The sequence below is a fragment of the Lonchura striata genome, chromosome 1 (assembly GCF_046129695.1).
Source record: "Lonchura striata isolate bLonStr1 chromosome 1, bLonStr1.mat, whole genome shotgun sequence".
NCBI classification, from domain to species: Eukaryota; Metazoa; Chordata; class Aves; order Passeriformes; family Estrildidae; genus Lonchura; species Lonchura striata.
Window position 1 is genome coordinate 20,702,381 of NC_134603.1, and position 16,784 is coordinate 20,719,164.

Here is a 16,784-nt window from a genome sequence, read left to right on the forward strand (position 1 = left end):
CTGCCTTTGGAGGGTGCTTACTGGGCTTTGTGTGTTTTTTGGTACACAGAATGAATTTAATGGAACACTGAATTAACTACCACCCAGGGTCCAAAATATATTGTGAAGACATGAAAACATCATAAAAGAGAAAAAGCTGTGCAGGTACCACCCTGGATTAGTGTGCTGTGTGCCCAGAACAGCTTACTCATGCTTCAGGATAACTGCAAGGACAGGCTGTGAGCATGTGCACAATCACTCACTGTATGTTAGCTGATGTTCTGTAAGTTCACACCACAGCTCAGCTCATAGTAACTTATTTGTGTTCAGGTACCTTAAAACCATCGTCCAAGCCAGTGAAAACATTGCAGTTCTTCAGAGACAAAATGCCAGCTGTGTAACTTGCTGGCGTGCAGCAAATCTCACACACCATCTTGCAGTTGGGCAAGCCTAAGTGCTCCTGTCACTGCAGGTGTCCTCCCCTGGTATCTGCAACAACAGCTACAGGCAAGAGCTACATCCAAGAGATGCCTGGGGGAAATCATACAGCTTGTTCAGAAAATAAAGTGAGATTTAATTCTAAATAGCTGAAATAGGTTCATTTATCTCAGATTTAATGGGTTTTTTTTCCTTTTAATTTCTGGGAAGAGTGGAGATTTTTGCATGTTGTACATGCTTTTTGTGTTTTTTGTATTTTGTTAATGTGAAATTTGTTTTGTGATACAAACATGACTGTTGTTTCTCTTTAGAATGTGTACAATTAAAAAAAAATTTGAGTATGTCACTTGCAGCATTTGGAAGGCAAAACTTAAAACACTGAAGTTTATAGTCTGTTGGCATGATCGGTGTTGTCACTTTCAGACAGCTGTGACATCATTGTTTCACTTTACCAGTTCCCTTTTGGAAAGCCTAGGCATTTCAACCTGTCTTATTTCTGTATCTTCTAAACTGTTTAATATATCTAGCTTTTAACCAACATCAAAGTGATTCTGTACATCTGAAAGGCTAAATCCAGGAGAATTATTTTATTGGAGCAATGAAATGTAAGTGTTGTAACTAAAATTATTTAGTGTCTGCATCTTAGTAGTGGAGAGCAGTCATAGGTATCACTGAAAGCCAGTCTGTTGAGAAGCAAGAGAAGGAAGAAGAGCTTAGATAGTCTGGTTTTGCTCAGTTATTCATAATGAGGTATTTAACACTTACCTAGTCTGGTTTTGCTCAGTTATTCATAATGAGGTATTTAACACTTACCACATTGTCTAGGTCACAGTTAAATCACCAGGAGTTTGTTGAGACAAGGCTGTAACAGCGGAGCCTCCTATTCTGCATTCAGGTTTACAGGACTGCATTTTACCTATGTTTTCTGAAGGCTAAAGCAAGCACCTGATTTTACTTTCTTTGAACTTTATCTATAAAGCCTTCTAAAAAAATCATGTATCATAACACCATGTAAAATACCTTAAACAGATGAATGTTCAATAAAATCACCTGGATTTTTTTTTTTGTAAAAGGTCTTATTTATTTGATACAAAAAGTTATGGTTACTTCTAAAAACAGTGGTGCTATTACATCAAAAAAGAAATTTAAAATATTAGTGAATTTGGTTTTGATATTTGTATTCTAAAATGATTATTATAAAAAGCCTCTGCCATGTACAAAACAAGGTAAAGGCTACAGTTGCAAGGCTTTAGTGCCTTTCAGTACAGTACTTGCATCCAATTCTATTGAAATAAATTCTGAAAAAAATAGTACAAATTTTTTAAAAAAAACAGGTATTATAAAAAGGGAGGGAAGTTATTTTGGCAGTTCTTCAATGATGATTCGGGAGACTGAATTCCATCCAGTAGAAGCATCTCCCCGTGGATAATCTGAGCACGTCCCAACCCAGATGGCAATATCCACCAAGCCAGCATTGATCCCTTCACACAGACCTTCCACTGGTTAGAGACAAAAATCAGGTTATCTCAGCAGACACAATCCCTGTGTATTTCACAACTGAAGGTGAACTTACATACTTAAGAACAGCAGCTTGTTGCTATTTAGTTAAATGTGAACAGTTTTTAGAATTTTAAAACCATTTCAGAAATAAAAACTCTGATGTAGAGATGTGGCAACATCAGTTACAGCCATGCAGTGCCTCTGTCTGTGCTGCTGTTTGACACTCTGCGGTACCTGAAGCAGATCACCATCCACGGGGTGGCTCAGTGGGAGGTATGCCTGCAGCTTTAAATACCCGGATTTACACATGGGGAGCTGGAATATGGCTCCATACCTTTTCAAGCATCGTTCTAGCAGTGGTGGGAGAGGGGGCCCAGCCATGCCTGGTTTACAGCTAAGGTTTACAGGGTGATGACCACTCTGTAAGCTTTTCCACATGAGAGTCACTGCTTCTGCCTGAAGTTGCACTCCTGATGCCCCACTGGCACCACTAGTTGGAGGTGGGGTGATGAAGATGAGTCAGCTCTACCCCTATGCTGAAAAAATCCTATAATAGCTTTAGACATTCGATTCCATGTAGTCATGCATTACAGGGAGGAAAATGGAGAAAGGATACAGACTTTATATTCTTTTTCTTAGTGTCGCATCCTTTTATGTTGAATGAAATCACTAATTTGTCTCTGCTAAGCAAATGAATAATTGCTCCCAGATATTTCCTTTAGAGATACTTTCTAGCCCCACCTGAAATCAGAGTAGAAATTGCAGGAGAAAAGTCTCATTTTTGCACAGATAGTGTGCAAATACCAGTATTTTAAGCCAGGATGACCCTGTTTACTTGGCAGTAAGGCTGTTTCTCCATAGGCTAATACAGCACAGAATGTCTCTGTAATCATGTTGTGGCAGAGATCAGTAGACCTGTCTGGACAGAAATCTCTTCCATTTCTAAATCTCAGGATATAAGTACCACAAAAAATACCACAGCAAGAAAGTACCACTTAATAAATAATTATTATACTGTTACTTATCAATAGTCAACTCTGAGAGAGCAGAGTAAGAGAAGAAGTGTGAGTTGGCCACTCTGCATTTGGTAACCACAGCTGCCTTCTGCTCCGTCTCTGCTCTCCCGGCATACGCACCTGAGGAAGTTCTGTGTATGTTAATAGTAGAGTTCAGCTCTGGGCTTCCTTGATCTAAGTATATTATGGCTTCAATGGGCAGTGGGCCAGCACACTCTGCCCCGTTGAAGGTGAAGTACCAGCGCTGGCAGCAGGCGCTCCTGCACTTGAGCCGGAGGGAGCCGCTGAAGAGCACGCGGAGCGCGCTGTTGGAGCGCATCTTGGTGAACGTGCATTCCTGACGGGAGACAAAGGCGCTGTGGCACAAATCTTGGCTTTGAGCCTAATTATTTTCTATATGTTTATATTTAGGACACAGATTGAGGAATATATTTATTTCAAAATGTTTTGGCTATTCTCTTTAGCCCCCTCTGGGGGAAAAAAAAAAAAAGTGAAAAAATCAGAGCCCGTAAAATCCCTTGTGGTGCAAAGATGAAATCGGAGCAGCACCTCATAGATGGTGAAGGAGAAACGGATTATGGAAATTCTTTCTTTTGATAACACCTGCTGTTAAGTTGGTAGCCTAGTTACCTTCTGGGATTTATGTAAAGGGAACTCTCTGAAAGCTGCACTCAAGCTACAGGATCACACAATCATAAGGATTGGAAGGGACCTCTGAAGATCATCTAGTCCAACCCCGAAGTCCTTGCTTGACAAGAGAGCAGTTTCTGTCTCTGCTAACAGAAATCCTGGACTTATCAATTATCACAAGACTTCTGAGCAGTTTGCACGAAATAAAAGCTACACAACTGAAAAATAAACTTTCAGGTTTTTAAGTGGTTGTTAACCTGTCTTCAAAATGCTTGATATCATGGAAAAAAATAAAAAAGAAAATAAATTTAAAAAGCTATGGACAGTTCTGTAAGTACAAGGTAGGCAGTAAGAAAAGTTTGCTGAAAAAGTTGATTCTCCTGCTAGCCATAGCACAGCAGCTAAACTGCTATAATCACTCTGGGCTTTGCTTTATAGCTGGGATTGAGCAGGGATTTTTTCTAAAAGTTTTACACCCAGGGCTGCCGTGGAGGACGGATTGTTTGTGTCAGTCTGGGTGACACTGGCAATTCTGCTCCTGAGCAAAGCTGATCCTTTGCAGTAGCATCCTGCAACTGAGTTTCAGTGAATAACCACTATGAAGCAAGAGTTATAACAATGGGTACGATTAACAGATTAAAGATGTTCGTCCCTTTTTAGGATTGAAATGGTGAAAACTTTGCCCTGTTTTGGGCAAGCTAGAGGTATTTTTTTGGTACTGTGACTTTCAGCCTTAGAGTTACAGATCTGGTCTACTAAATGTACTCTTACACAGGCTACAAAATTCTTCCGAAACCCTATTCCAGGAATGAAACAGGCACATAGCTGAAACACAGCTGGAAGCAATCCAAAGTAGTGAAGCCTTTGAGGAGTTCACCCTTGCATGCAGAGAAAGGCCCCAGCAGGGAATCTGTGAGGCTGGTGCTGCTCCCCGAGGCAGACGGAGCCCGCTGTGGCTGCTGCAGCCCCGCCGCGCAGAGCCGGCTTACCGCGATCTTCCCAAGGTCGATGCCGTAGTTCAGCGCGCTCCACGAACACTGCTTGAAGTTGGGCGTCCAGGACTCCTCGATGCTCTCCCGCATGCACTCGCCCTTCTCCCCTTTCAGCCCATCCCGTCCTGGGATTCCAGGTGTCCCAGGGATCCCGTTGGCTCCCGGGTTTCCATCCCGTCCAGGAACGCCACTGGGGCCTTGTAAGCACATGCCATTATACTGGAAGACAGAACAGATCTTGCTGCTTCCATCCCTTATCTCCGAGGCTAATCGAGTCAAGCACAAGTGAATAACAACAAAACACAAACCCCCCTGCTGCGCCACAATGGGCTGTTTCTGCATCTCCAAGAAAATTATTCCACAGAAGGAAAAAAAAAAAAAAAAAAAAGGAATAAATTTTCAAAGATAAGCAGAGCCAACAGAATTTGCTGTAAAATAAAATGCATTTTTTTTTAACAAAAAGATGCATAAATCCTAGAATTTAAAGTTTACCTAGTCCAAGAATTAAAATCTGTTGGAAAACCTCACAAAAGTCAAAATATTTCAATACAGAAACAAAAAAAAAGAAGTCACACGTTAATAGTTACTCTCTCCTAACCTACCATTACTTGTATAATTGTCTATGCTAATATGTGTTCAGTATTCTTTTTCCTTTTTTATTTATTTTGAAAGATTTTCCATTTCATAGAGAGCAAAGGTTAATGCCACTGTTCTCCTGTCACTGCTCCTCTGGTGAGGAGGTGACAACCACACAGTGATAATCAAGCCCCACAATTCAGACTCCAATACTGACACAAATGGATGGTAATATGGATGTAATATGCACGCTGGGATAAAGCTGAACTCAGGATTCTTGTTTGTAACAGTAGGAAGGTACACATGGGAGGAGGGCACACTAACAGCCTTCCTAATATCACAGTATTAGGAAAGGTCAAATGTTGCTCTCCCAAGCTCCATGTTAACACACATTGCCTTTTCACCTCCTGAGACCTGGGGCTGCCCACCTTGGAGAGTAGGTTTGTGAAGCCCAGAGCTCCCTCCCCCAGCAGCCTGAGTGCTGGGATGCAGGAGGAGCACTGGGCATGGGAATGCTGAGCAGGAACCTGCAGGGGCTGGCCATGGCTTTTATTTCATGTGCTCTGTCCCATCTGGTGACTGACTGCTTCCTCCAGTCTTCATCCCAAATCCTCACAGATAGCTGTATTCTGCTCTTCCACTTTCTCACATTTCTTTGTCTTTATCTAGTTTAAACCACCTAATGCCCGCTGGTTTCAAAAAGAAGCAGTGCTGCAGCTATTCCCCCTCATGCCAGCCATGCCCCTGTCTGCACTGCAGGAGCTGTAAACTACAGCCCCCACCCTCATTTCTTTGTCAGACTGGTGAATTTTCTGCACTGAGGCTGTGCCTTTTCACAGGCTCTGGTGCAAAAACCAGCAGAGCCATCACAGGCTTAGCTGGAGCCACACAAAAAGTAAAATCAGTTACTCTATGGAGAGGTCTAGCATGAAGTCAGATGAGGGTTTGCTAGCTTTCCCTTACTACCTTCACCAAAGAAAATCCTGCTGGCTAAAGGCAGTGGAAATGTTGGAATAGTTTCATGAAGAAAACCATATTTTAGAAAAGTTAGTTGAAAAGAAGACTGGTTGGCAAAGCACACACCAACCCAGGAGAATAATGAAAAGATATTTCTATTTCACACAGCAACACTTAATCTGGTTTTGCTTTCCCAGCGACAGGCTCTGGGTTTTGCATGTGGTTACTCACCACAGAAATCCGGATGTGGAAACAGGCAAGAGCTGGGTCAGACCAGAGCTCTGGCCTATTGCCCCCCATCCCCAGAAACACCAAGAGGGGCTGATCTGCCTTCACACAGGAGCTGCCACCCACAGCCAGACAGGGAGAGCACCTCAGCCATGAAACATCCCAAAAAATAAATGGGAGCACAAGAGTCACCTGGGCTTTGGGCTCTACTCCAACTAAAATTATCTGTCTTGCCAAGTCAAGTCTTTTTCATGTTTTCTTAAGCTGGAAATGCATAAAACATACTTTAAACACCCACAGAAGGCAGGATCCCCTCTTGGTCCTGCCTCCACTCTGCCCTAGCAGAGCTTCTGCTGAAGCAGTCTGTACACTGGGCTGTGCACGACTCAGCTGCCATTGATTTACCTGCACTTTGCTGCATCCAAAAAGCACTGAGCAATTTCAAAGAAATGAGGGACCCTAAAATACTTTTTAGAAAAATGTTAGCCCATCCATGTGTACAGACTCCTTATTCGCAATGCAATTCAATTTCCACGATAAAAGTGAAAAGGCAATAAAGAAGTGTGAACTAAAAGGAGCTTTGCTAGCAGTGGTGCCTCCAGCACATCACTTAAGGGGATCTCTGGAGATCATGGAAGAAATGGTCATATGAGTGATTTTCTATAGACGGTGAACGGCAGTCCAGCAACTCACAGAAATACCTTCACATCTGCTTTCTACATTCCAAGGACTGGAAAATTTCCCTCCTGTCATCATCTATCCCTGAGATGGGATAGTCCCAATGAATTCAGGTTTCTAGTAGCAGTGGAATTGCAAACAGTGGTGTGCAGTCCCTGCCGCCAAAGGAAATAATGCATTCATGCGACTCCAAGGAAAATGTGTTCGGTAAGCATGCAGATAGTTTTCAGAGCATGTAGATAGTTTTTCTCATCACTCACATTTATCCACTAGCATTTTAGGAGATAAACTGCAGTTAACTGCTTGTGTTGGAAGGAACTAAGCAGCGTTTACTACTTATGTTGGAAGGGCTGTGAGATTTCGGCGCTGCCGCAGCCCGCGGCGCTGCCTCGGCTCCCGCCGCGATGTCCCCCGGCACCGGGCACGGCGGGGAGCGCGGGCTCCGCCGGCTCCAGCCGCCATCCCCGACCCCGGCCCGATGGAAAGCGCTCAAACACCGGGCCGAAAGCCTGCGGTTTGTGTCAAAGCCCGTCCAGCCCTTCTCCGCCTTTTCCTGATTCAGCACAACAAGGGCATAATTAACCGAACCGAGAGATGCCCGCAGCGCGGGACCGGCGCTGCTCTGCTGGAGGCGCCGCGAGGTTTTTCGAAAGCCTCTGATCTACCGCTTTTTCCCTATCTTTGCAATAACAAAGCGGCTGCGTGGCTCCTCCAGCCGCCCTCCGCCCGCACGGCTCCCCCAACACCTCCGCCCGCCCCGCTCCCGGGCCCGGCCCCGCCGCTCTCACCACGTCCAGCACCTCCCGCTGGCGGAGCGCCTTCTGCTTCCCCCTGGGGCTGTCGGAGCCGCCGTGCGGCGGGGCCGCCGCCAGCAGCAGCGCCAGCAGCAGCAGCAGCGGGGCGGCGGCCGGGGCGCGGGGCATGGTGCGGGGCGGGGACGCGCCGGGCCGGCTGCGGCAGGAGCCCGGGTCCGCCGCTCCGGGCGGCAGCTCTGGCGGCGATAAATGAGCCTTTCAGAGCGCGCAGCCCGAGCTCCCTCCCCGGGGAGGCCGGGAATTTCCATCCTGTAACCGAGCGAGACGGCCAGGCAGAGCCACCCCCCCGCAGCCATTGGCACGGGGCCGGGGGCTCCCGCCCCTCGGCCGGCCCCGCCGCGCTTTCCCCGTGCCGCGCCGGAGCCCCCGGCCGCGCCGAGCCCAGCCGAGCCCAGCTGAGCCGAACCAAGCCCAGCCGAGCCGAGCCGAGCCGAGCCGGGCGGCGGCAGCGCTGCGGGGCCATGCCCGGCTCTCCCGGAGCCCCTCCCGGCTCTCCTCCCGAGCTCTCCCGGAGCCCCAGGCGGTTCCCTTCCACGTCCTCAGGTGTTTGCTCGGCACTCGTAGCTGTGTCTGCAAGAAACCGCCTAATGCCACAGCAGAATCCTGATGCAGCGTGTGATAAAGTATCAGCTGGGCATCAGGTCACAGATTTCACTTTAACAGAAGTCAAGGTAAGGACACAAAATCCTTCTGAACAATAGAGGATTTTGGATTTTTCCAGAAAACCTGGCATTGCCAGACTGAATATTGTCAATATAGCAACAGAAGGAAAGTTCTTGGCTACCCAGTGTAAACCACCTCATATTGCTTTAATGTAAAACCATACATTGCTTTTCATCATTCTAGAATTGAAAGCACTGTAAAATAAAGGATGTGATATGTCCTCAAGAATTCAAAATAGAAATAACAAATGTTCCAGACATAGCTTCTGTATACTGCAAACTTAATGGGATTTGTAGAGTTTCCAGAAGGGGGAGATAAGCTTCAACACATTTCTTTTCCTGAAGTATTTAACAAAACCACACATTTCTCCTGCAGGAAAGAATGCTACAAGATGTTGAGTCATTCAACAAGCTGCATGGAACCACATTTTTGTGTAGACTGAACCCCTTCATGTGGCTCTGCACTTTAAGCCACTTCTGCCTTTCTCCCCTTTCCATGTCTGTGCTGGTAAAGAGCAGTGAAAAGAGAGCTACAGCACAGGCCAGTCCCACTGCTGTCATCAACCCTGTCACACGCTGTCCTGAGAGCTGGGACTGACGTCAGCCTCACTGCTGATGTGAGGGCTCCTACCTTGTGAAGAAGGGCAGCGTTACACCCTGTCAGCTTCAAAAAAACCAGCTGGAAAATAATAATGGTTCCCTAAACCTGCTGGGAAAATTTCTGGAATGATGTAAATCCTTAATTGTAACAATTGCTTTGGTGACAGCTCAGTCAGCATCCACAAACACACACAGGCAGAGGCTTCATTGAGCAATTGTGCAGTGCTGTCAGCAAAGCCTGTTGCCCCTGGCCTGGGCTGATGGCAGTGCTGTGAAGGCGGTAATGTTTGATTTCTGTGTCAGCTGCATGTTCACACAAGAGTCCTTACCAAGGGCTGGGGATCCTCAGCATCAACACAGGCTGTTGCTAAGGTGTGTCTCCTCACAGGGTGCCAAACTTCGGCATTACAGAATTAATTTCCTCAGGCAAGGTGAAGCAGCTGAAGTGCACAGTGCAGCAGCACTGAGCGCTTTCCTAAGGCAATCACTCAGGGTTTTAGAGAACAAAATTGGCATGGATGTTCACAATTATTTCCCCACCTGGGTTTGCTCACCATATATTTGAGTGTGGTTTGAAAGTTTTGAAATTGCAAATGGCTTTGCCAGAGGAAGCAAACTGAGGAGTACTGTAAGAGAAGGTCTTAGCAAACAACAGTGGGATATCTGCTTTGAGCTCTGGTGAGTGCATTGTGCAGTTCCTAGCACTCATTTGACTTGCAGTGTGCATTTCCATCTGGGAAACAGAAATGTCAACATCCTCCTTAGCCTTTTTCAGCCCAAGCAAGCCTTGCCATCTGTTAGGCTTATGCTCTGTTGGCTTTTGAGATATTTAAATGCTTTTGAGGGCACCAACCACTGCCAAATGCTGGTGAGATATTCAAATTTAATCAGAAATACTGATCTATTTTGCCTTAACTATTTTGCAGCTCAAAGGAGTGATAATAAACTTGCCTGAGCATCCTCTGACCATGATCCTAGGACTGGTAATAAACTTGCCTGAGCAACCTCTGACCACGATCCATATTACATCAACTAGTGATTCCTTCATTTTATCCATCCTGCCATATGATATAGGCTTTATCCTTTATATAAGGCCTCACAAACATATCAGCAAATATTATGAGTTGTTCTTAATGTCACTAAAATCTCCCAGTTGGCTAGTCTGCTCTTGCACAGCCTGGGCAGGCTCCCACAAGGTCACCGTAGCACAGTCAATGCATCTTGCACCATAAATGAGGCTGATGCCATGAGTGCAGTCTCTCTGCTGCAGCTTGAGCTGCCTTTCCCCTCACACAGCCTCTCAGCATCCCAAAAATCCAGACACACAAATCTGGAGAGGAGGATGTTCCCATACACACATGTGTTTCCATTCACCTCAGCTATAACATTCAAATTCAAGGGACAAATTCACGGGGTCACTGGGTCTCTCTGCCTTTCCTATCCAAACTATTGCAGTTTATGAATACTGTTTGTTAGAACACTGGTTTGAATTCAACCAGTATTTGTTATTAAATTCAATTTTTATTCAGTCCTGCAGTGTGAAATAACTGCAGGGAACCAGAAACACCAGACTTAGGTGTCTAAACATTACAGAAAGTTCAAGGCTGAGGATCCTGAGACAAAAGAGGCCCAGAGAGGTAAATGCCAAGACTGGGACTTTTCACCTGCCTTTAACTCTTACTGCTCTTACATTTCCCTGTTCTGAGGATGTCTAGGGATTTTGACTTTGGCTGGCAGCCTGATCTCTGCATCACTCTGGAGAGCATGTTGTTATAGCCCAGGTAACAGCAGAGCACTCAAGATTAGCACTGCAGTGTTCAGCATCACAACATTCAGCATTCTTGGTGCTTTTAACTGTGGAGTTCATAATTTAGATCTTGTTCACTTTATTACTGACATTTTAAGGTGAGTTTTAAGTTGGTGTAAAAGGCTGAGATCAGGGAAAACTGTTGAATTTTTGAAATGGCTCTTTGCAGGCTGCCTGTCTGATCAAGGAGACAAAGAGCTGTCTGTACTGCGGTGGAAGAAAACCAAAGAAAGAGCTCCTGGGTAATTTATTACAGATTTAAGAAATTGATTCCAACTTCTTCCACCAAAAAAATCTTTGGAACGGCATAAAAATCAATGGGATTGTGGCCTTAGACCCTTCTAACACCTCTTAATTTAAATAATATGATTCATATAGCGTGAGTAATAGTAAAAAAAAATCCAAAACATTTCTCCCTCCATTTTATTGCTTTACTAGCACAGATACAAAAAAATCTTCCAGTAACTTCTATGAAAAATGATAAAAGTATTTTAGCTACAGCATTGCTTTGCAGGTACACATATTAACATTTGAATCTTAAAATCTGATTTAGGGCATGTGTCAACCCTTCAAAGGTGTGTCTTGTAGAAGAGAATTCCTGTGTTCACATACATGAGGACAGCATTTTTTGAGTCTGAGAAAAAAAAATCCTGAAGGTAAGTGTTAATTCTTTATTTTTGAATAAGCACATGGCAGTTCTTAATATTACTATAGGAAATGTGTTTTTACATAATAGAAAACATGAAAGAATCAACACTTTTTATTACTCGTATTAATTATGTTTTCTATGGAGAGAAAACTTTAACATGGTCTCTGGCAAGTCAAGACCAGAATATAGGTCAGATACCAGTGAAAACTTATGGAAACAGTTCCTTCCATTGCCTGCTGGTGTTCCAGGCAGATCTGTTTTTTTCTGACAAGCCAGCAGTTGATTTATAGGTGCATTTGCTTATAGCTGTGTTTCTACAATAATAATGGAGGCACTGAATATCTTAAACTAAACACTATTCACAAACAGTCAGAGAGAGATAAACTTTAATAAAACTATTTGGGAGAACTGTCTGCTTCGCTGATAAAGGATAACTCAGGACATCCAGATGTTTCCATCGTGCAAACTTTATGATGAGAAACCCATACTGTTTCCATTAACTGCTGGTTACAAATTTCAGACCCTGAAGGGGTCTGGTCTGTGCCTGTGCAAGTCTGCTCCCAAGAGCAGCTGGCACAATCCCAGCTGCAGCCATGGAAACATTTGGGTCTGCAGGGACACCAGGAGCACATCTGATTGAAGTGGGTGCACTTAGATTGGGTTGGTTGTTCAAGGACTTGTAGAATGGTAAAATTATTTCAGTCCAGTTCAAAATTAAATTCACTGGGTGTCCAGTGAATCATCATGTGCAAGGGGAGAGCTGAGTCTCAGGAGGAACATTTGCTCATTGGAGTGGCTGGGAATCAGTCAGTGGTAGAAAAATCACTTGGCTACCTCATGAAACCTCAATGAATAGAAAGGTTTATACAGAACTGAAAAGCTAACTTTCCTTAAATCCTGTACTAATAAATGGTTATTAGGATGTGAAATACAGTGCTCCATTCAGACAGAAAGGCTTCTTCAAATGAAGGGCACAATCTGCATTTTTCTACTCCATTCATCAAATGCACTGCCAGAAGTTTGTCCTTCCAGTTTTGGAAGGCAGTAGCTCAAATTAGTGATAATCCTGAAATTAAAGGAATAGACTTGAACTTTGAAATGTTTTATTTGTGTCCAGTAAATCCTTTGCAAAGGAATTCCTCAGGATAAACAAGATATGAGCAGGGTTGAGGCAGGGCTCTGCAGCTCTTCAAGGTGACTTACAGAAACCAGAGGTCAATAGCCACCACAGCAGGCACACACAAAATGTACAGAAGCCTGTAGATGAAAGATTTGGGGAAAGAAACAAACTGTTTGGTCCATTTGCACAAAACTCAGAAGAGAGACAGATGAGCAGAGCCAAACAACAACAACAGATGGGAACACAGATGATCACTGCAGCTCTGCTTCTTGGATGTATGGTGGAGCTTGAAGCCTGTGGCATTCCTGTCACCTGGCTCCCCATGCCCACACTGACCTCAGTGAAAGAGTGCCATGGCTTGAGGCAAGCTGAGCTGTGGGACTTTGGAGACCACCCCCAGCATCTGCTCACACATCACCTGCTGTCACTGAAAGGGCAATGCATGGACAGGGGCTGCTGGGTCAGGCCAGTGAGGTTCACCACAAGTGGCTCAGTGGGGTCATCCTTCAGTCCTGAGGGTATTGAAACAGATAAACTCTTGCATTTAAGTTGTTTTATGTGCTAATATAGAAATCATATTTGATTTGCATCAACAAGTGACTGGTACAATGGCACCAGAAAGGATCAAACACCTGAATTCCTAAAATTCACCTCACGTGGAGATGAAATTGTGTTTGGTCAGAACAGCAAAAGACCCACCAGGTTCCTGTGAAGAAAAATGTGATTTTGAGCCCTTCTTTAAGTTGTATCTTTTCAGCAGGTGTTCATCTAATTACACTTTTGTGAGGCCTAATTTAGTGTTGGTTTCCTTGCTCCTGTCCTTGTAACTTTGCTGTAATTACAGCACCTCTTGCTTGATTACAGATCTTATTTATGAGTTCAGAATTTCCCATTGTCAAGTAGAGGAACTTTCAGGGTGTGTGCCCTAAAAATGATGTTGAAGTAATATTAATTTAAAAGGCAAAATCCTCCTTTTTTTTTTTTTCTTTTTTCCCTTTTGTGTGTGTGTGTGTGTGTGTTTGTGTGTGTGTGCGTGCTTTCTTGACTTTTCCTGCTGGTTTGGTGACTGTCCATTTCTCTCCATAGAGAACCTCATCACAGTTATCAGCATCTTTAGGTGTTTTTCTCAGGTTAACTTGCCTACTAAAATTTTAAGAAAAAAAATTAAGAATAATTTTAGGAAAAATAAATTAATTTGCATGGTGAGCTCTGACTTCAGCCAGCCCAACACACTTACATCCACCCTCTGGCACATCACACCTATCAGTGCCATGTCTCCACATTTCACAGATTCACGTCTAGATTATTTATCCCTGCAGTGCATCCACCTGTTCTTTACTTGGATGTCTGGATCACAGCCATGCCTGTAGGAATCTGGAAGGAGAAGAACAAGTCTCAGATAGGGCTGTGTCCAATGGGCAACACCACTGACTCAAACCTAGTGAACTCAACTGCTTCAGCCTCCTCAAAGCCTCCATCTTGGGTCATTCAAGACTTACCTGCACTCTTGGATGGTAGGTGTGATACTACTGGAATTGGCTCTGGAAGGAATGCTTCCCAGATAGCTTAAGCCTTCAACTAATAACTAAAAATTTACTATTAATTTCTTGTGATCTAGTTTCATGTGGTAAGGTAGAACATCAGGAAGATAAACTGGGACACACATTCTCTTCTTAGTCCTTCATACACAACCAGCATGGAACATCCTTTTTCCTGTTGGCCATGTCTAATCATCCTCCCCTCACCTCTCTGACGAACCTACTCAATGGCGACCAAATGTCTTCTTGCTGTTTCTCTTCACCTTGTGTGGCAAAAATGAGTCCTAAAATACCTTTCCCATTAAAATACCTGATGTTCTCTCATGACTGTACTGCTGTAGCTGAGTGTGCTCTCCTAGAGAGAGGTCAGTGTCCCTCCACATCACCTCTGCCCAGTGCTAGGTGCCTGTTCAGCACTGCCCTTCAACAAAAAGTGCTTTCTTCCAAACAGAAGGAACTACTCCCCTCTCCAGCTCCTATCCGTGCTAAGAAACCAGCTCTAACATTTAATGAAGGTAGATCATTATTTGTTTAAAGAGCTCATTCGCCATTACTTTATTTTGACTAACAAAATCTGAAAGAAAGCAAACTTTTATTTCACATTTTGTTTCAGTGATCAAAGTTTGAAATGCAGGGAATAAACATTAACAAAGAGCTCAGATATAAATGTCCTGGCATGTTTTTATTCCTTTAATTATACTTTTAATCTCAAGTGCTTTTTAATAGGAAGTAAAATCCAGTTAATAAACAAAAGTGGATTTCAAAGCTGTAAAGCAGAAATACATTCTGAGCTCCACTTCTAGGTATACAAAGCAGAAAGCTCATGAATGCATGGTGTAAGTTGCTTTAATTAAACTCCAGTCCATTAAAAAATACAAGTATGATAAATGTAAAGGTGTGAAGGAATAAATGCAAAAAAAAGGTAACATGCAGTAAATAATATCTATACTCGTGAGACTCTGAAATGCCTTTGGTGCCAGCCATCCCAATTACTGCAAATACCACTGGTTAATACTGGCAGTGAGCTTTACCAGTGAATGCAGCCAGATGCCTTCAAAGACTGATCCAACAAGTGGCCAGTGTGAAGGGAAGGATGAAGAATCTGTCCTTTGATGTGCAGCCTTCTAAAACAGCACGTTGAGACTGGGTGGTCAAACTTCACAGCAAACTTCAGCTACTGCATTTCTCAATGTTTTGCAGAATGCTAAACTGATTTTTATTAAAGAAGCTCAACTTTTCATATTAATTTTTTTCTATTTTGCTTCTGAATTTCAACTGGATTTCACTGTTTAAACCAAATATATTCTGTATCCTGTAAGGAAAAAAGGAGCTACATTTCTCTGTAAATCAGCTGAACAATTGTCAAAGAAAATAGTGTGATACTTCAGCTTGTTAGTGCTCCATTGCTGAATTGTTGGGGTTTTTTTTATTTAAAAGACCAGAAGGATTTAAACAGGTTTTAAATACAGCAGTTTTGGTTTTTTTTCTTCTCTGGTAATAGCACATTTTAAATGTTACAAACATTGTTTTGTTTATATTTTCAAACTTACAGACTTATTTTTTCAACTATGTGCATAGATTTACAGTCTAGGTAAAGTCTACCTAGTGTTCACTAAATACATTTCTCAAAATACAGCAGTAAGATACAGTATAAACAACATGCACCATTAAAGTACTATATAGGTAATTTCAGGTGCTGTATTTGTATCTATTTGCAGGTGCAAATCAAGTATTATTTGATACACTAAATTTATCTTGTCCTTTGAAAGATTTTCTATGCAACCTGAAAACTCAGTGCAATGCATAATTTGAACTGATTTATGACATCTTCATTCAGAGAAAGAGTATTTGGCACACATAATTCCAGGTTTGGAGCAGCTGTCAGTATCCTATAGTCTAACTTCTTGCAAACAGTGGCACAAAACAAGATTAAAATGGCTGTATCAATGTAAATAGCTGGATTTACAGCACATCTTCCAGAAGATTGCCAACCTCCATTAAACAACTTCAGCTGATGGAGATCAGCTCCCTTCCTCCCAGGGAGAAGTTATTCTCACAGGTTCAGAAATGCCCTTTGAACATGAATGGTTTAACTTCATTCAGATTACAAGAGGAAAACAAAGAAATAAATACCTTTTGTTAGAGAAGCTGCTTATGAGATTCTGCACTGCCCCTCACCACAAGGCAGTCAGTCTTCCAGGCCCTGACTCATCTCTGTGCCTCTTTTTCTCTGTTTCCTTCTCCTCATCATTGATGTGAGCATTCAAACGGCACTTCATCTTCCCATTCACTGCTTGGGTACTTGGCAATTAAAGCACCCAGAGAGGTCACATCCTCTTTGCCTGCAATGATCACCCTGGGAATTCTGAGTCTGTTTTTATAGGTGCAGCTGCCCTGGAACACACAAAGTGCTACAGTTTCAATCTACCACTGATGCATTTCACTGCCGGTCAGTGTTTTGATTATTGCTTTGTAGTTCACACTTCTTTGATCATTTATCTATTTTTAATAGATAATTTTTCAATTTTTTTCTTTTTTGCTATAACCTCAAAATTACTTTGCATTTATCTTTTGTAGAGCAGTTACCACAAAAGCAAGT

The 16,784-nt window shown here is 43.2% G+C and overlaps 1 protein-coding gene across 1 annotated transcript; it reads right to left on the reverse strand.

Annotated features, from left to right (window-relative positions):
* Window positions 1-511: 511 nt before the first annotated feature.
* Window positions 512-16,464, reverse strand: CTHRC1 (collagen triple helix repeat containing 1). Its single transcript, XM_021546397.3, is given in 6 exon segments — window positions 512-1,916; window positions 3,054-3,270; window positions 4,553-4,774; window positions 7,783-7,989; window positions 7,991-8,393; window positions 16,364-16,464. Coding segments are annotated over 6 exon segments (1,293 nt in total). The 3' UTR covers window positions 512-1,773.
* Between the last annotated feature and the right edge of the window lie 320 nt (window positions 16,465-16,784).